General features: G+C 35.9%; 1 protein-coding gene across 2 annotated transcripts in view; it reads right to left on the bottom strand.

Moving 5' to 3' along the window:
- Positions 1-7,396: 7,396 nt before the first annotated feature.
- SRFR1 (Tetratricopeptide repeat (TPR)-like superfamily protein) overlaps positions 7,397-19,474 on the bottom strand; it is a 71,228-nt gene continuing 59,150 nt past the window's right edge. Inside the window, exons 16-24 of one of the 2 annotated variants that reach the window (XM_088887186.1) lie at positions 18,036-18,358; positions 15,141-15,227; positions 14,969-15,068; positions 10,840-10,931; positions 10,588-10,626; positions 10,407-10,497; positions 8,541-8,638; positions 8,142-8,453; positions 7,397-7,692 (exon numbers count right to left, since the gene is read on the bottom strand). In XM_088887186.1, coding sequence (XP_088743312.1) covers positions 8,165-8,453; positions 8,541-8,638; positions 10,407-10,497; positions 10,588-10,626; positions 10,840-10,931; positions 14,969-15,068; positions 15,141-15,227; positions 18,036-18,358 — 1,119 coding nt within the window. In that variant the 3' untranslated portion in view covers positions 7,397-7,692; positions 8,142-8,164. Of the gene's footprint in view, positions 8,454-8,540; positions 8,639-10,406; positions 10,498-10,587; positions 10,627-10,839; positions 10,932-14,968; positions 15,069-15,140; positions 15,228-18,035; positions 18,359-19,474 lie in introns of both variants that reach the window. The other variant, XM_010273456.3, reaches the window with a different exon arrangement.

Below are 19,474 nucleotides of genomic sequence, written 5' to 3'. Positions count from 1 at the left end.
TCTTGATAGAGATAAGCTAATAAGGATCAAGTTCAACTGGTAAGGGACCAGGAGGATGTCATCCAAACTCTGGGAGTCCGGGACAGATTTTAATTACAAACTTGTAGTTATGGTTACTGAGACTAGGGGGGAAACAAATAGCGAAAAGCGGGGGAAAGGTCCCAAGAGAGTGGAGATTTTTTCTCTAGGGTTTTTTCATTAGAGGCGCTCTCAAAGGGATTTCTTTGGAGGTGGCTCCCTTCAGGGAATCTTGAAGGGAGCCGCTCATCTGGGCTCTCCTTCACCTTCCTCCTTCTGGTTTCTCTCCCTCCATCTCCCTGTTTTGAGAGAGCCTTCCTCTCGAGTTTTCTCGAGATTTTCCTCTTGAGTTTCTCAAGGTTTTGTTTTTCTGTTCGTGGTTCTCGTTCAAGTCCATTGTTCGCCAGCAAAGACAGTCTTTTGGTTTCCTCTGTCAGTTCGCGGTTCTCTGGCAGTTGCTGTTCATGGTGAGTTCCGTTCGTGGTTCTCCGGTTGATGTTGTTCATAGTGAGATCCGTTCGTTGTTTTTCAGCGATGGTAGCCTTTTGGAATCCTCCCCTGTCAGTTTCATTCGCCATTTGTGGTGGATTGGAGATGTGCTCGTTTACTTCTGTTGGTGATTTGACTTCACCGTTTCTCGATTACAGAAGATCTTTAGGTTCTCCTTCATCCATTGTTATATTTTGGAGAAATTGTTTCTGGGTTTTCTGATTGGCCTTGTCAGCTTTTTTTGTATAAATTTCTTGATTGAATGAAATATGATGCCTAAGGGCGATTTCAAAAAAAAAAAAAAAAAAACTGAGACTATTTTATTTGGGAGTACACAAATTAGAGGGATATGGTGTGAGACCTCAAAAATTAGTTCCCTTTTTATCACAAGGATGAAGTCGACACTCACCATTGCAGGGTGGTGAGTCCCTAAAAAAATTCATTTATTTTTTGTGATACACTAGTGACTCCAATTAAGGGTGCTCATGGTTTGGTTAATCGAACTGTGGGCTTATTTTTGAAACCAAACCGGTATTATCAGTTTTTGGAAAATTGGTAATTGAAGCTGATTGGTTGACTAGTTTGGTTAATTATCAGTTCGATTTGTTGGTTTTTCGCTTTTCTATATTTATAATATATATTATAAAATATATATAATAAAAATTAAAAAAATATATAAAATATTATATTTTAAATAATAAATAATATATTATATATTATTAATATATTTAATGCATATTTATTAATTTATAATATATAGAAAATATTATATATGTATATATACATAAAATATATAGAAATACATGTATACCAAACCACCAGTCGGTTTGGTTTACTGCCGGTTTTCTATATTGGTTAATCAAAACCAAACTTGCACCTTCAGTTTTTTAAAAATGCCAAACCAACCAGTCCAGTTAACTAGATTTTCAGTTGGGTTTTGGTCTATTTTTTGGTTTGGTCCAGCTTTTTTGGTTTTTCTTTCTCACCCCTAACTCCAACTGGGTATGCATCTACCAAAAGAACCCTAGGCTTTAGGCTGGGAGAGGGAAGGGGTTAGCACTTAGCACCCCTCTCCTAAACGTAGTGAATTCCCTTTCCCGCGTCACATTCTCTTGACAGAAAAAAAAAGCGTATTCTAACATTTGTCAAAGACTAATTTTAATCGAATAGAGCAAATGAACAAATATTTAGATATGTTCGTGCAATCATGCTAATGGGAAGGCGTGGCCTGCATCCCTACACTCCTATACCATCACTTCTCCCGGTTTTGGTCTAAGGTTTAGCAGGTTGTTGGTTCTCAATTCTCATGTCTCTCTTTTCCACCTCCTTTGAAGTTTGAATCCTAAATATTATAGAGAAACGAGGGGAATGAGAGTTAATGTAGGCCTTTCAACTTAAAACCCTGCAATCCTTACTCAAGAATTTACAAAAAAAAAAAAAAAAAGCTAGGGGGTGTTCTTTCTAATGTTACCTACGATTTGGGAGTGTCCTTGAGAGATATCTGGATGTTGTATTGGAATGGCCGAGCAAAGGGGTGGGGTCCTGGGAGACTTAGCCGCTTGGGGCATTGTTTTGTTCCCTACATTAATGAGTTCCCCCCTCTCCTCTTTTTAAGTTTGGGATAATGGATATTTTAGGGAGAGTGTATGTAGGAAGGGTATGTTAGTCTTTTTATCTTTAGGGTTTAAGGTCTAGGGGCACTTTTGTACATCTGTAGGGGTAAGTGGATAATTTAGGGCTTAAGTGTAGAAAGTGAAGGTATTTTGGTAACATTTATTAGAATCTTAGTTCCATCAAAGGTCAAATGGGAGAATATTGAAGTGAAATTTGGCAAGTAGGAATTTCAAGAGATTAGGAGTCTAATGATAGGGGTGGTTAGGAAAGGTGTCATGATGACAAATTTGAAACTGGAAAGTTTTGACCAATGTAATTGTGGTTTAATTAGGGGTTAAATGAGGGTGTTTTGAAGTGAAATTTGATAGGTGAAGTTTTTGGGAGTGTTTGGGGCCTAATGAAAGTGTTAGAGTGGTCTAAGTAGTGTCAAAGTGTTGGATTCACAGAAGGTTTCAACCAATAAGAAGGGCTTTAAGGGGTAAAATGGAGGTATGGGTTGAAATCTATCAGATGGAGAATTTAGGGTATTTAAGGCTTAATGGCAACATTTGGAAGCTTGATTTCCAAGGAGAGGTTGTAGGGAATCTGTAAGTAATTTTCAGGGGGTATTTAAGCAACTTTCTAGAGGACTAAACTCCGAGGCTTTGGATGAGATTGGGCTTGGGGGGAGGGGGAAATTGGGTGCTGACACTTGGGTGGGGCGGCATGACATCGGGTGACAATAATCCAGGGCCAGATTTAGCTCTTGCTGTTGGCTTTAATTCAAACAGCCCCAAATGTGCATTGTAAAATAAAGCAACACGCCAACTCCATACAGCCACAAGGCAACCAAGCGGAACCTTCTACGATCTAAAGGTGAAATAAAGAACATAAAGTTTGAATACATGTTCTAAACATAAAAAAACATTGTCAGAAAACTTGGACCTCGGCTCCTCTAAGGACAAACCTCTGTCATGGTTCTAAATGTTTAAACTTGACTGTACTTGGTTTGATGTGTTTCCAATTTTAAGGCTTTTGGCATATTGGTCAATGGGTTAAATATATGGTATCAGAGCTTAATCACCATGTCTCAAATTCAGAACACAAAAAGGGTTGTGAACACTGTTTTAAAAATCGGATTACATTGGATAGTCGAACCATTTGACCTGAGAACTGGTCATGTATCTGGGTCCATTCTTCTTCTTCCTTCATTCCTTTATTTCTTTCTTTCTTTCCTTCTCTCATTCCCTCCTTTCTCTCTTTTTTTTTTTCAGCCAGCAGCCACCTAATTCTAGCCCTCTCCTTTTTCTCATAAAAGAAGAGAGAGAACTTTAATATACTCAATTTCCAATTTAAAGGTTAAATTGTCTAAACCGTTCAATCCGGATGATCGAACCACTGACCCAGAAACTGATGATCAAAGTGGTTCTATTTCCAAGTTGATTTTTAAAACCTTCATTGTGAAAACCGCTAACAGAATAGGACTTAGGAGGGCTACGTGTTTCCAGAATGTGAATCGTCATGGAGAGAACTACGCTAAAGTAGTTAGCATGGTGGTATGCTATGATCCTAAATTCTAAAGTGATTGGCTTGATGTGTTAAGGCTTTTCATATATTTGGTCAAATACGTAACAATCTTTGATTTCCGACATGTGATGGCTGGGGCCATTGATGTTGATGCCTCTATACGCCCTTTAGGGTCCATTTGGAGAATAACCTTAGAATGGATGAAGTACTAAGCCATCATTAAGATAAAAGATCTTTGATATGGCCAAAATGCATCCCCAAAGCTTCAATAGACAACAACAGTTGTTATAACAGAAGACGAAGAATAAGGGGCACAGAATTATATGCCTCCTGCTGCTTTTAATCAGTGTAAAAACTATGTTGGAGGCTGAAGGTGTCTCCAGGTCAAGCGGTCAGACCGTAACATTTTAATTGGACAACTGAGCACAAGTTATAGACTCTGGAAGTTGATATATACATCTTATGTTATCTGTGACCTGGTGATCAAGTCTAATAGATCAACGGTGTACTGTCTAAACAGAATGGGTTTTAACCAAGTCAACGATTTTTGGTCAAATAGAGGTTTTAGGAAAATTGAACTCGAAATTATTATAGGTAAGGTTCAAAGTATCGACATGTATCGGCCTGTATTGATCAATACATATTATTCCGGAACCCTTTCGATACGCCCCTACAGTGGGTGTATCAGAGGCTGACCGGTTCAGGGGGTAGAGGAGACCTAAACCGGCTCCCCTGAACCAGTTGTGAAAGAAAAATAAAAAAAGGGACCAAAATGTGTATCGATTCACCCGATACGTCCTTATCGACGTTTCAGACGTATCAATATTTTGAACCTTGATTACAGGTGACAATTTGATCGTTTGGGATGAAACCTTGCTTTTTCCCCCATTCTTTACATGGCACTTCCAATTTCCAAAAAGGCTCTAAATGGAAAAAGAACCTTTAAGTTACCTCACTAACATCAATTTCTTCTTCCTATATAAATAGGTTTATTATAATCGGGCCCATTGAATCGGACTTGATTGTCTTGAGAATCGATTGATTTGGTTATAGGTCTAAAACTAGGGTCTGATTCCACCCCAATTCCTTATTTCTTGTTGGGTTGATTCCCATTCTACCTAGGCCTGACCTGTTGACAGCCCTACAAAAACTGTCCCATCATGTTTCCAACATGTATGAGATGTGCAGAGACGGATCATGTCTTGGGATAGATTATGTTGGGGCTTGGGAGCAGATCCCAACTCAACAGTAAGTGCTATGGTAGTTGGTCCTAATTATTCATCGATCGGCACAAATGATAGACCTAGAACCCTCTGATTATTAATTGGGATAATGGGGTCTGAGACTCTGAACTAATAGAGTCAATTATACTGGTAACAAAGAAACATAATAATTTATTATTAAAACCCATGTAACAAAGACAGTAATTGAAGTATGGTGTCTATTGGTGAACTAGATGGCCTATTTGACCAAGTCAACGGGCTATGAATAAGATATTTTGTTTTTTTTTTTTTTTTTTTTTTTTTTTTTTTTTTTTTTATTTTAGCTATTTCCATAATTAATTACAATATTTCTCATTTTTGGAAGTATTTTTGTTTAATATGATAAATATATAATACTAAAAACATGTTTATTTTTTTGTAAATTTTATAATATTTTCTATATTTTTATTTTAATTTATGACATCACAAGTTCACTTGTTTGTCACGAGGGAAATGTGGTTTTGTTTGATTTTTAGAATATTATTTTTTAATAGTGTTTTTTCATCTCATAGTAAAATCAACTGGTCAACTATCAAGTGTTTTTTCATACTTTAATAGTGTTTTTTCAGATCCATTTATCATCAAATTATTTGTTTTCAAGAAACCATTAGCTTGATTAACAATGTGGTGACCTAACTATTCGAGTCATTGAACGATTTCACCAAGTTAGTGGGGTCACAAGTTAATCATTAATTCTTTTTTTCCCTTTATTTTTTGTATTTCATTTTCATCATCAATAAAAGCATTTTATTCATTACCTTTATACTCTTAATATGATGAATATATAAAAACAATTTTTTATTTCAAATTTTTACAATTTACTATATTTTTATTATTTAATTATGACATCATAGTATACCCATTTGATTTAGATGATTGGAACAAGTGTCCCACTGCTTGCATGGATAGAAAAACTGGTTTACTCTTGGGTCAATTTTATTGTATTCCATTTTTATTATTAGTGAAAACAAATCTTATTTTTGTGTTTCTATCCTTTTAAATATTTATTATTTAATCACGACATCATGATTGATGTATTTGATCCAAAAGGTTGGACCATTGACTCACCATCTAGATATAAAAATAATTTCCTTTTTAGGTTTTTAAAATTTTGTAATTCATTTATATCATTAATAAAATAATTAATACAGGGTTTGTGGATTGTTTTAAAAATACAGGGTTTTATACCATTGAAATTATTGTTTATGGATTTAATTAGCGGAATTTAATGCGGAATTTAATGATGGGAAACAAAGATAACTTAAACATAGGATTTAATGAAAGAGAAAAAAAAGTCAATACCATAAATATAGGTTTAATATGAAGGAATAAAATGAATTTAATAATTGTATTCAAATTAAAGTTTCTACCCTCAAAATAGAGGTGGAGTAAATTCAAAACAAAAAGCAGTTTGGTTGAGGAAAAAAATCCACAAACAATGGAGAGCTATACCCACATTTTATAGTATATGTATATTAAACGTGACAATTTTTTTTTTTTTTTATGATGATGATTGTAAATAATATGTTTCGAAAATTTTCTACAGCTTTTTTAATGAGATGAATATACAGTATTGGAGATGTGATCAAATGTTTTCTACAAACTTTTTTTTTGTATCTTTTATGTGTTTGTCTTTTTTTTTTTAACTTTTATTATTATTTAACTATGGCATTAAGGGTTAACACATTTGACTCAAAAGGTTGAATTGTTGACTTGTCACCAAAAGAAAAAACAACTTCATTTTTGGGTTGGCTTTAAATTTATATTTTATTTCTATCATCAACAAAACAATTATTCTATTTTAATATTGATTAATTAATATACAATTCAATAGAAGAACAAGTGTTAATACCCTAACTAGAAGACCAATGAGAGAGAATTGAATGAAGAGAAATGTCGGTCAAGGGTAGGATCTTGTGCTCTGACTGCTTTCACAATTAGAGATAAACCAAATTCAAATAAGGGTATTCTACTCAAGGGTAGGATTCAATAAATGCTAATGGGGATTAATACCTTAAATATAAGATTTAATGAGAGGGATTTGAATGAAAAAAGTGATCGTTCATATTATATTTGTCCTAACAATTAGAGGACCAAATTCAAAAATTGGGTATTTTAGTTAAACAAAAATTCCACTCTCATTTACATTTTTAATAGTAGCATAGATAAATAATTTTTTTTTTTACAATTAACCTAAATAAAAATGACAGTAAATTAGTAAATTATTTATATGTTAATAAATAAAGTATTTTTAAATAAAACTATTTTATATATAATATATTATCTATAAGATATACCCTTGTAGACAGAATAAAAATTACAAGAACACTAGAAAACCTTTATATATTATTGACAAACTAATCATTTCAGAACATGCAAAATCCAGAACTGACCCAATTATTAACCAGGACAAAATCACAGAACCAGAACCGATGTAACTGGTTTGGTTCTGTTCGGTCAGCCAGGTAGAACTGACCCATTGACAGCCTAAAAGCATGCACATCTGATTTATGTGGAAATTTCATAGAAAAGACCATGTAAAACACAATCTAAGTTCGCACTCTTTCATGTAGTTATACGGGTCAAACTACACCAAGAGGCAGGATTTTTTACACGAAAATTTCAAAAGCAATTTAAGACGAAGACAATTTGAAAAGCTTGCAAATAAATGATACAACACAAAATCGTACACTGACAACAAATAAACCATATTTTCTACAACAATGAACAAGAAGCATTGATCCTGCCTCAACTGATGCCAGATTGTAATGGTCCAAGGCTTCTAATTGCTCCTTAATCTGATCTGTCAACGACAAATTAAATCAATCCCCAACTTCTCATTAGTCCTTGTCAACATTCAGCAGATTCAAAAAACATGAAAAAAATGCTTGTGTTAGATACAGGGTTGACTTGAGAGGTATTGACTTGAAAATTTTTAACAAATCTCATGTTACAGGCACTTCCATTGAATAGGTTCCATAAAAGAGCTCACCATTTTCAGAAATCAGCATAAACAGATGATAGGATCCATTTAGCAGACAGGAAATAATCTAAGTTTTTTTCCCAGCATAGACAATATCCTAAGTCGGATCCTTTTATTGTGAGCAGAGACCTTCTGTACTATGAGACATTTATCAACAATGGTGGATGATACCTCTACATCAACCCTGTTATGATCCATCTTATTCCATCATTTACATAAGCATTAGAATATTTGCCCACAACCTATTATTGCAATTTGCAGCTACTCACATCTACATGGATTTGAAAGAAACTCAATCATCATAAGAGCTCAGAGCAGCAATGACAGATCCTGTTGTACTGAAAGTTGATGCCACATCTGGATAATCTTTCCAAGATGTTGTAATTTTGAGGCGTGGATACAACCAAGATTTGATGGAATCCACAAAGGAGTTGGGGTCAGAAGTTAGAATAGCTTCCCAATCCACCTGCACACCTTGTGGGATATTTTCTGTGACCTCCATATTGGCTGCAAGAAACAATCCAAGCAAAACTACATACCCAACAGCAGCAGAGCCTCTTGACAGTGGCATGAAATTGTACCTGTAAAGTCATTCAATTTCACACAATCAGCTCACCAATTCTCTAGGAAACAAAATATTTGCACATGTTGAAATTACCATCATTTACCAGTAATATGTCATCTTTAGTATACTATCTCTGATGTTCTCGAGCATATTGAAATCAGTAGATCCATATAATTCCCCGCAATAAGCATTGCACAAAGCCTGAAAGTGTAGATTTAAAAGCAGTCACACAAGTAGATGTTTTTATTTACATATCATGCCTAGTTCAGAGCTCCTGAATTTCATTTGATTCATAAAGGTATACTTTCTAATGGTCATCAGTTAAGAGATGGCATACTTCACAACTGGAAAAATAAGTGTTGTGGAATTTGAATCTTTATGATTTCAAAAATAGAATCCACAATAAGCATAGGATTGGGAGATGACAGAGCTGCCAGGCCTTAGAATTTGTATGTTTGTAGTTACATACTGGAAAATAGCTATGAAATTGTCATATCTTCATGTGATCTTGACAAATCATATTATGGTTCATGAAATCTAATATTTACAAATTTATATGTTTGATTGAACATACCCCAAGAAACATCCGGATTTTTTTTTTAGTTTACCATCCAGTGTATTGTCTTGCTCTCTTAACTTTGGAATTGTTTATTGGAAAGGTTGATGAAAGAAAGCAAGATCTTCATTCTTGATCTTAATGTTGCTAAAATCTTGATAGACTCCAGCAAATAAAAGCAAGAAGTAATGAATATTCACGAGAAACATTCTTACCAAAAGAGAAAGTAAGCAAGAACTCAATTTCATTCAAAACAAATTATCTGCTTTGGTTTATCTGTATTTCATTTATAGGCTCTAAGACCTTAACTTACTCTTATAGAATAACTCTTGTGTTAGAGGGACTTAAATATAAAGAGGTGAAATTAAAAATAAAACTTATTGTTCTCTATGCTGTTAAAGTAGGGGCTATATTAGGTGTGCATTGAAGAAGGGGTAGCCAGTGGGTGTGCTTTTCTTGGTGTCTTTTGCTTGGTTGGGTGGTTTTTACTATCTAGGATCTTGGGTATTGGTGTAGCTTACTTTGCCTCTTTGTTTATACCACTTACATAGATTTTTATCTGTTTCCTTAGGCTTAGTTCGTGAAAAGTGTAAATACAAATGTGTACAGTGAAAATACAGGGTTTAGAAATACCATACATAAGGTTTTGCACTGTATATATTTGTATTTGCACTCTTCCTAAACTGAACCTTAGTGGATTCATGTCACTGCTCCAAAGCAAAATGAATAAATAAAATGAAACTTAAAAAAAATGGGAGAGGCACGTGTTATTGTTGATGGTATTGATACTGTGAATTGAACTGCTAGACTTCAGAAATCTAGGAGTTCTTGACATGGGGTTTTTTGAAGAAATCAGATGCTTGAGATTAGAGGGGAGGAAAAAAAGTTGTGGCAACTTGCTTCAGTGATTGACAACTATTTTCTGTGTCCAAGTAAATATGAAATGGATACAGGCTTTTTGAATTGTGATAATGACATCAATCAGTGCTTCAGTATGGTGAAAAGGCATTAGAAAATCAAATCCATTTTTTCTTAATACTTGAAGAAGCTATTAATTGACTTGGAATGACAGGAAAAGAACTTCACATTTTATGAAAGTTCCATCAACTACATTCTATTGATAAGATGTCCTGAAAGATAACAAAGCATATTCTGTACTGCACATTTGTTTTGGATGTAGTCTTTCCTATTTGTGGTACACTGACATATTGTCTGAATAAGCAGGTCCAATCATATTTATGTGACAATATCTTCTAATTACACCAGTCTGATAAATATAAGATGACAACTGTGACAGTGGTGAAAATAACCTCGTAGTCACTATAAACCAAAACACTAGTTATGCAAAGGTATATATGCCAGAGAAGATGAAGAGGAAGAATAGTTATCAGCTTAAGTTCAAATATGACATACTTCCCATGCCATTCCCATTTCTGCATCATAATCCTCCCATCTAGAAGGTGTACAGGGTGTTCTAATTGCAAAGTCAAATCCACATTCAGGCCTGCATGGAAATTCTCCAATCATGATGTTTTTCATAGGGAAAATGGGAAAAAAGGTTGCAATTTATATAACATCAAGCTTTTTACAATACATCTTCTGTAGAGTGATCCTTGTCCCCTCAAGGCGCTTCCTGAAATGCACAGAGACAATTAGAAATTCAGATGATGCTAGTGCAACTTTTTCTTTTCCTTTTTTTCTCTATCATATCTCGGTACCCGTATAAGGTTGCTCTATGGTGTCAGATACTTCAATTTTTAGCAGAAAATTTGTATCTGACACCATGTCCAGCCGTGCCCTTGCAACTGAAAGTGAATGGAAAGTTGAGATTAATGGACATAATTACCCTTCAAAAGCTGTGCTCTTGCACCAAGTTGCTAACCAGAAGTCTTCCCCAACAACATTGTAAAGATCACAACATGTTTCTGCATTCATTACCTGAAAATGGTGAAATAAAATTAGGTACTAAACGGATAAAATTTCTGAACCTAAATAAATACCAGACAGAAACCCCTAGCAGTGCAAAGATATGCTTATGGAAAATAGAAGTCGGTGAATGAATGAATCAATGGGGAAAATGAATTAAACTTGAAAACATGAAAATATTTGTCACATATAATCAACACAAAAATTCCAATACGCACATAAGGCACTTTTAATTTTCAACCTTACAGGCATCATTAGGTTTTATCTATGATGTTTTCAACCTTTCTTCATGACTTCATAGAAAAACAGGGGAATTCCAAAGGCAATAAAAGTTTCAAATCTTGGTTTTGAGATCTGAACTACTAAGAGCAAAAGTTGGAAGAGATCACCAAATACGCAAAAAAGCTAAGATCTTGAAAAGCAGCAATTGTCGTAAGAGAAGTGGTTATACAATTTTTTTGGGGTGGGTGGTCCAAGAGTTCAATTTTACTAATAATGGGTAATGTTGGAGCCTTGGAGGCTCTATTTCTGCGGTAAATTCCTTATGTTCAAGATTCAACAAAACTGATTCTGACCTGTTAATGATCAAAAAGAAGCTAGTAAGCTACCCAAAACACCAACCCACCCTAATTTAGTCTCTTGCAATATTAGCAACTCTACCCTTTTGATAAGAAGATACAAAAGAAGGGGGATTCTTGATAAGAAGATACAAAAGAAGTCTGGGCTCATGGGTCCCCTAAAACATGAGATATAACAAAAGAAGCAAGGAAGTAGAAAAAATAGCAACTATCCTCAAAAATCAGGTCCCTAATACAAAGAGATCCTGGAAACTCCTCTAGAAAGTCTCTCTCAACTATACTCTCTTGACTAATGAAGAATTAGTCCGACTTCCAAAAGCAGTGGCAAAGTATTCGTTTTAATTGAAATCAACCACCTAATTCAGGCCATAATAAACCATGATTATCATTACCTTGGGGTCTGTAAAGTGCCCCCTATATCTGAGGGATCTGGGCACTATTGGAGTTAAACTTGATGGTTCTATGTGGTGCAGGAACCCACTCCTGTATGGTGCAATGTCTAATGATGATGATCTCACAATTGTGCAACATCCACTGATCACACTATCTACTTTGAAGTCTCCGAACTCAACCCTTATCAATATCCACTATATTACTCAGATAATAATCAAATCAAAAGTCTTCTCCTCTGTGGATCTCGAACTATCCTCAATGCTCCAAAAATGAGCTTCATGTGTATACCTCAAAATGATTTTACACCTCTTCACGGTAGATAGTGTGAATAAATACATTGATAGGAAAACCTGGAATGCATAGTTATGGTGAATAGACAGGTAACTTTTCAACTTTTCACTCGAATAAAAGGTGATGGGTCAACTCTCCATTTTCCTTACAGAAGTCCTTTATGGCCCAAAGAAACCAATAGTTGAAACCCTTGAAGATAGATAGAAACTCTGCATTTTCTGAGTCTCCTGATCCAATGGGTCCAGAAGACGTGAGGATGATCACTCCATTATCATTTCTGAAGAGTACTCCAACACCTGAAGGTCTAAGGTTATCTTTTTATTCTTTCCCTCTTGTTTATTTTTGCTTTTCCTGGCAATATAAAGTTGGATACAATTCTACCAGAAGTTTATTTTTGAGGGGTGCCATTTGATCAACTACCACAGTTCATTTGTTATGGAATGGATGCAGTTTCTCTAATGTTTTTTTTTTCCTTTTTCTTTTCATAAAAAGATCAAGTAAATAAAAAATTACAAGGTTGCTATAGTGTTTACTAGAATATATAGATACTAATGGCCCATGTTTTTTTAATGAATAATTAGAGATTTATTAAAAACTTTATGTAAAGACTTTACAATCATCCCTTAGAGAGGCACAAGCTGCTACCTCTCATACAAGTATTGCAATTGTACCCCGAATAGACTAGACCTGTTCACCCCTTGTTTAGCAAAGGCATCTGACATCCCATTTACTGATCTTTTCACCCATTGTATCTTTAAATTCATATTCCTGGTTAGATAAATAATTTTTTTCATTTCACTCCTGTAGCACCACATTATAGACTCCAGATTCCTTAGCCATTCTACCACCACTTTCGAGTCCCCTTCTATCACCACATTTGTCTACGTTTAGCTCACTATCTGCACCCCTTGAATTGCAGCAAGCAATTCAGCTTTGAGAGAGTCCCCCATACCCACAGGGCCAGAAAACATTGCTATAATTTTACCTTCTCCATCTCTCACCACCCCTCCAATTCCACATGGGCCTGGATTACCTCGGCTACTCCCATCAAAATTCAGTTTAACAAAACCTTCAGATGGTGGTGTCCAGACCACCTCCACTCTGTCCTTTCTCTTAGAACTTTTAGCAACTATCTCCCAATTCCTCCAAATATCACCAAAGGAGAACTGGGAGAACAACTCCAGAGTCTTGATCCAGTGGATCACCCTAACCATCACACAAATCCTGATTTCTTCCTTGCTTCTCTCCTTCTCTGAGAAGATTCTTGCATTTCTCTCTTCCTAAATGGTCCAAATCAAGGCTGCTCTGACACATCTCCACATTATCCTCCCTCTCTTCTTAGGCCAAGTAAAACAGGAGGGATCAAATAGCATAGTAACCTCCGTAGGTAACGTCCACCTGCATCCAAACAAAGAAGAAAACCAAAGCCAAAATTTTGCAACAAAGGGGCAGGAAATCAGTAAATGACAACAACTCTCATTACTGGATTTGCATAAGACACACCAGTTTGGAGAGAGGCATGAATTAGGTCTTCTCTTTTGAAGCAAGTCCATAGTATTTATCTTCCCGTGAACTACTTCCTAGCAGAAAGCAAACACTTATCAGGTTTACTGGGTTCCAAGCAAACACTTTGAAGGAGTTGTAGCATGTCCGAACAAGCCAAAATTTCGTTATCCCTAAGACCTCTACGGAATCTAAATTCTCAATTGAGCTCCACAGGATTTTAAGGGGAAACAACAAACTCATTTTTGTACAAAGAAACCAAGTAAAAAGCGGGGAAATTTTCCATTAACGGACAAGAACCAACCCAAGTATCCTCCCAAAATTTAATAGAAATCCCAGAGCATACCTGACGAAGTGGAGAAAGTGAGGTAGGATGTTGTGAATAGCTTTCCAAGGCGAGGCCAGAGTAGCTCCATTAGATACACCTGCATCCCAACCATTTCCCAACCTTCCATGTATGCTAGCTATTACTTCATGCCACAATCTGTCCCTTTCCACCGACCACCTCCAAAACCATTTCCCTAACAGAACCTTATTCTTTTTATCCATGCTATCAATACCCAATCCTCCTTGTTGAAGATTTCTACACAATCTCCCATTTAACCAAATGATCCTTCCTTCCATCGCCTGGCTCCCACAAGAAGTCTCTCATAATCTTCTCAATTCTCTTGGCTTCTTTTTGAGGAATTCTCAACACTGATAGGGAATAAATTGGTAGGTTAGCAAGTGTGGATTTGATCAGAGTAATCCTTCCTCCCAACGATACATAATTCCTCTTCCAAGGTGCTAGTTTCTTTGCGCATCTCTCCACTATGGGGTTCCAGAACCTGCTTTCCTTAGGATTTGCACCTAGAGGAAGTCCTAGGTAGGTCAACATCCAACTAGCGATGGAACACTCCAAGATATTTGCAGCACAATTTAGTTCCTCTTCCTCCAAGTTGATTCCTGCTACGTGACTCTTATCCAGATTGACTTTCATATCAGAGATGAGCTCAAAATTCTCAAACAACTCCTTCGAATTCCTTACCAAATTTTGCTCTCCACCCTCACAGAAGATTAGATACTAATGGCCCATGTTGGCTTCATCAAGCCACTGAAAGCACACAGGTAAGATGAAAAAGAGTCTTGATTGAGAATTGAACTACACGGATATCAGAATAGTATTCCTATCAGGTGGAGGCAAGTAGAAATGAAGAAAGAATAAAACTAATACGTCAACAGCATTGATGAAACAACAATGTATAGCACATAATATAGACAATCAAATTAAAAATAAAAACTCACATTTTGCAACTTCCCATCTTCTGACAGATCAATAATGTTATCTGTCTTGTTATTTACATTCTTCATCTCCTCTATGCAAGTTTTTAAAACAGTTAGTGTCCTGCAACGTTAATAAATAATAAGCAGTCTTTCAAACAATTCGGCTCCAGACTAAATTGAGAACAGATTGTACCTTTGATAATTTGGAAAGTAGCGCACAACTTTTGCTTGTCCAAGAACCATTGGAGTATGAGACCCAAATCCAGAATTAAACTCTTCACTGGGTTGCAGATAAAAAAAAACATATCCAACATCATTTTCACAAACATGCATACCATGAAGGTGATACAAGCAAGTTAAGGATTTTAACTTCAGGGAAAAAAATAACAACTGAGAAATGAGAAGAGAATATTGATGTGTTAAATAATAAAAAATTGACAACCAAAAATTCTAAGTCAAAAGATAGATCTAACCTTTCTAAATATAAACTAACAGAGCATGTTAAGTTCCCTACTGCTGTAGTATCTGCAGTTCCTTCCAATTAAACAAAATTTCTTACCAATAAAGAAGGGGTAGGCTACAGTCTTGAATTAAAAAGGACTAGAAGGTAACTAATCTTGCATTAAAAATGACTAGAAGGTAGCTAATCTTTCCACAAAGGCTAGATAATCTTGCATTAAAAATGACTAGAAGGTAGCTAATCTTTCCACAAAGGCTAGATAATCTTGCATTAAAAATGACTAGAAGGTAGGCTACAGTCTTGAATTTCCGATTGATGAATACTAAGGGCTACAAAGAGCAACTCTTTTAGAAAATAATCAATACCCATAGAAAACCATAATTTTGCTATAAACAATATGTAATTCAAACATTTTGGGCTCACTTATCAAATAACATCATAAATTATGGATCAAAGAGAAAAGACTTTGGATTTGGTATATATCATAAATAAACTAAAAATGCCAGAAATATCATGCATTACTAATAAAATAAACTAAATGACTTTGATATTATATATCATTAAAAAGTTAAAAATAACTAGAGACATGAACCTACAACTCTTCAGTAAATATAAAATACTTCAACCAACTTTGCTAATAAATGTGTACATGAAGTAATATTATCAGACTGGATTGGGATCTATCCATATTAGATCCAATTACAAATAGATCTGAAAATTAGGATTCATATTCAGTTCAGTTGTTTTGGGTTTCAAATCTGAACTTGGACAATCTGGTTCTGTTGGTAGCACTTATTACAAATACCATTGCCCAAAGCACAAAACATTGACATAATAATTCAAACATCATGGTATCAAATACACAATGTTGGGTATGGAAGGAATCATAAAAGTCTACAATGAGTACACTCACTAACAGAATTCAAGGTAGGGTTGCCTCAGCCCCTACTCAGCCTACCCCTCCCAAGACCCCTGATAGCTGGGGCCAACATAGAGTAATAGCCTTTGCAACCTTTATGGCCTTTTTCTATTGTCAAAGTTATCTGTATCATGTGGAATGTGGTTTTTCATGGACCACATTAGGGAGATCTGATGATTGTTTTGCGAAAAACTTGACAATGTAATGTTGTCATTATGCTAGATCAAAGGGGAAGTTCTCAATTAGATTCTCATTCAGTTTAATCAAGCTACACCTTAGAGAGGCATTTCCTGCCTTGAGTTCAGTTGTTCAAGTTTTTATTTTTTTGTCTATAAGATGCCATTGTCATGGTTTAAATGTTCACATATTTCCTAATATTTCTAGGACATATTTCCATTTCCATTGGTGCCAAGTTGCCAACACAAAGTATTACTGGAATCAACATATTCCCCAGAGTAAAATTACTGGCACCATGTGGAGTACACATGATGGCATTATTACATAAGTTAGCAACAATGTTGTAGATATATGGAGTAGAAGCATCATTACCTGCCTAATAGGCATGATTGCCACATTGAGCTAGCTCAAAATTCTTTTTATATATGAAGTTAAATCTTAGTTTTTGGTGTAACAGATTATTTTGTTGATCTATTAGAATCATTTACACTTTCTGTGCTTTATCGCTGGTTTGGAACAGTGTTTCCACCTGATCTATAATTTTTATAAAATTTCCATATGACATTTCTGACATATCTGGCATGTTTCCTATATTTGGATAGCCAGCATTTCCACCAACACCAACATTTTGAACCTTGCTCATTGTTGATCATCTAAATAATAGGGGCTTGGAGCTACATATAGATGCATTACAAGAAAGTCAATGGAAGTTTTTTTTTTTTTTTGGTGTTTCCCTGAGTACCATTTTTCTGTTGGAAATCTTTTATTCTCTTTTCCAGAGCTCTTGGATTTTCCTTCCCTTGATTTAGGAAGTCATCCTCCCTTCTCCCAAGATTTCAAAGGATGGTAGTGGCTCTGTTCTCTGGTCCATGGTTTCATTTGCTATTTGTTGGGAGGTTTGGGACGAATAGAAAGAGATTTTTTATAATGGTCCAGAGAGGCCTTTGTTGCAGTTAGCTGAAGATGCAAATAGTCCTTTCATATGAATTGAGCTTTAGTGCTTAATGGCTTCAAGGACATAAATTAGAGAGACTCAATATTTACTTAAACACCATTTTGGGTGTGGAGGGTGGGATATTTTAAAGTTACTTAACTCTAGGCCCTTTTTGTATGTCTATTATTGATTAATTAAGGTAACAGCTAGCTTTCTGGTAAAGTCTCTAATTGGTTGTAGCAGAGACCTGGGATTGAGTCCCACCCTCACCATGGTTGGGGGGGTTAGGGGTTTGGTAGAGGGCTACCGCTGTTGTGCATCCCATTTGCCTACCCAAAAAGAAAAAGTCATTATATATTAACCAAAGGTGTGGACTTGGATTTGGATTTGAATTCCAGTGCCACCTCAATTCTGTGGAACTGGAACAACTACTCTCTTGATGTCATTCCAATTTCTGCTATAAAGCTGCACTGTTCTAATTCTGTTCCAAGAGAAAAGGATCTGACTATGGAGCATGGATTCACAAAATTGATGATTTCAATTATGCTGCCAAATTTGACATAATAAAGTAGAAGAAAATGAAAGAAAGTGATTTTACCTGAGTCTGTTTACCCACACAACTGGGTCACAAGGTTCAGAAATCTGTCTCCACCTAACAGCCAATGAATATACATCTTGCCAAGGGATTAGGGAACGGCCTGAAGATCTATCCTCAGTAACACCATATGAAGTTGATGTTTCTGAGGAACTGCTGGTACTACAAGCACCACCTCTATTCTGGCAAGTCAAATTGATTTTTTCCTTTCTCCTGACTTTCTTACCATTTTTTGCTAGGCTTTTACTTGAATTCTTCCATTCTGCTCGCCAAGCTTTTGAGACCTTTTGTGCAATCTCAATAGCAGCTAATCCTGCCATACGGTGCTGGATAACATGTTTACACAATAAGTTGCAAGGTTTATTTTTGCCAATCAATTAGGGAAAAGAAGGCATGTATTTGTATTAAATACATAAAAATACAAGATTAACAATCATGGGCAGACTTAACTACTAATAAGAAAACTAGTTAAATACCTGCTGACACAACTAATGGTGTAAGAATGCCTCGAATTATGAAGGCAAGATAACGGCTCTGTATTCGGGTCCAGTAGGAGTTGGAGATTCCTTAAGAGCGGAATCTTGGCACTACATCAAGGTGTAAAACTGGCCAAACAATTGGGGCTACAGCAGATTGAGGTAGAGGGAGAGTTCAAATTGGTAATTGGGTGGATGCAATCAGTGCAACTGGGAATTTGGCAATATAGACAGCTGATAAGGGAAATTCTTAGCATAACAAGGGAGGTGGGTGTTTGGTTCAAGTGGGTAAGGACTGTAAGGGAGAGGAAATCATCAAGCAACTTCTTCAAGACAAAGAACTCCAATGCCTAGAGTCCATTTGATTAATTCCACAGGTGGGGAAGGAAAAAGGTTTACAAGGGGAAGTCGAATGGAATGGTGGAGATTCTGAGGTTGGGGGATGAAAAATAAACAAAACGTCGACTAGAGTGAAATCTCTGGAAATCATAGCTCAACTGAACAATGGGGTAGGTTTGGACTTTGGCTCTTCCACTTCTCCTCTTCTTTTACTTCTTCGGGTTTAGAAACTCCTGCAAGAGAAGGAGAAAAAAAGGGAGTTGGTTTTGAAGCTACAGATGAAAGGAGAAACAATGTGAGAAGAAAAAAATCAGGGGAAGGCCAACGCAAGGTCTATAACAGGAAAAGGATAGTGAGGCAAGGAAGTTCAGGGGTTGGAATTAAAGGTTCAAAAACAAAGGACCAAAAGGAGTGTGGAGAGGTTACAAGCGAGGGAGAAGAGAAGAGAGTGGGGATCAAAATTGAAAAGGTTAATGGGGAAGACAATACTGAGAAAGGAAGGGTGAGTATTGACCAGATGATTGATAGATAGATGGAGATTGGGAAAGCTCTTGGCCTATTTTTCCTAAGAGGAGAAGGGGTAGTGAGGAAGGCAATAGAACATTTCGAGAGAAGCAAAAGGGAAGA

The sequence above is a fragment of the Nelumbo nucifera genome, chromosome 5 (genome assembly GCF_055504915.1).
Source record: "Nelumbo nucifera cultivar China Antique chromosome 5, China Antique-T2T, whole genome shotgun sequence".
Lineage (NCBI taxonomy): Eukaryota > Viridiplantae > Streptophyta > Magnoliopsida > Proteales > Nelumbonaceae > Nelumbo > Nelumbo nucifera.
Note: the sequence above shows the minus strand (reverse complement) of the source record. Positions and strands in the feature narration are given on the sequence as shown.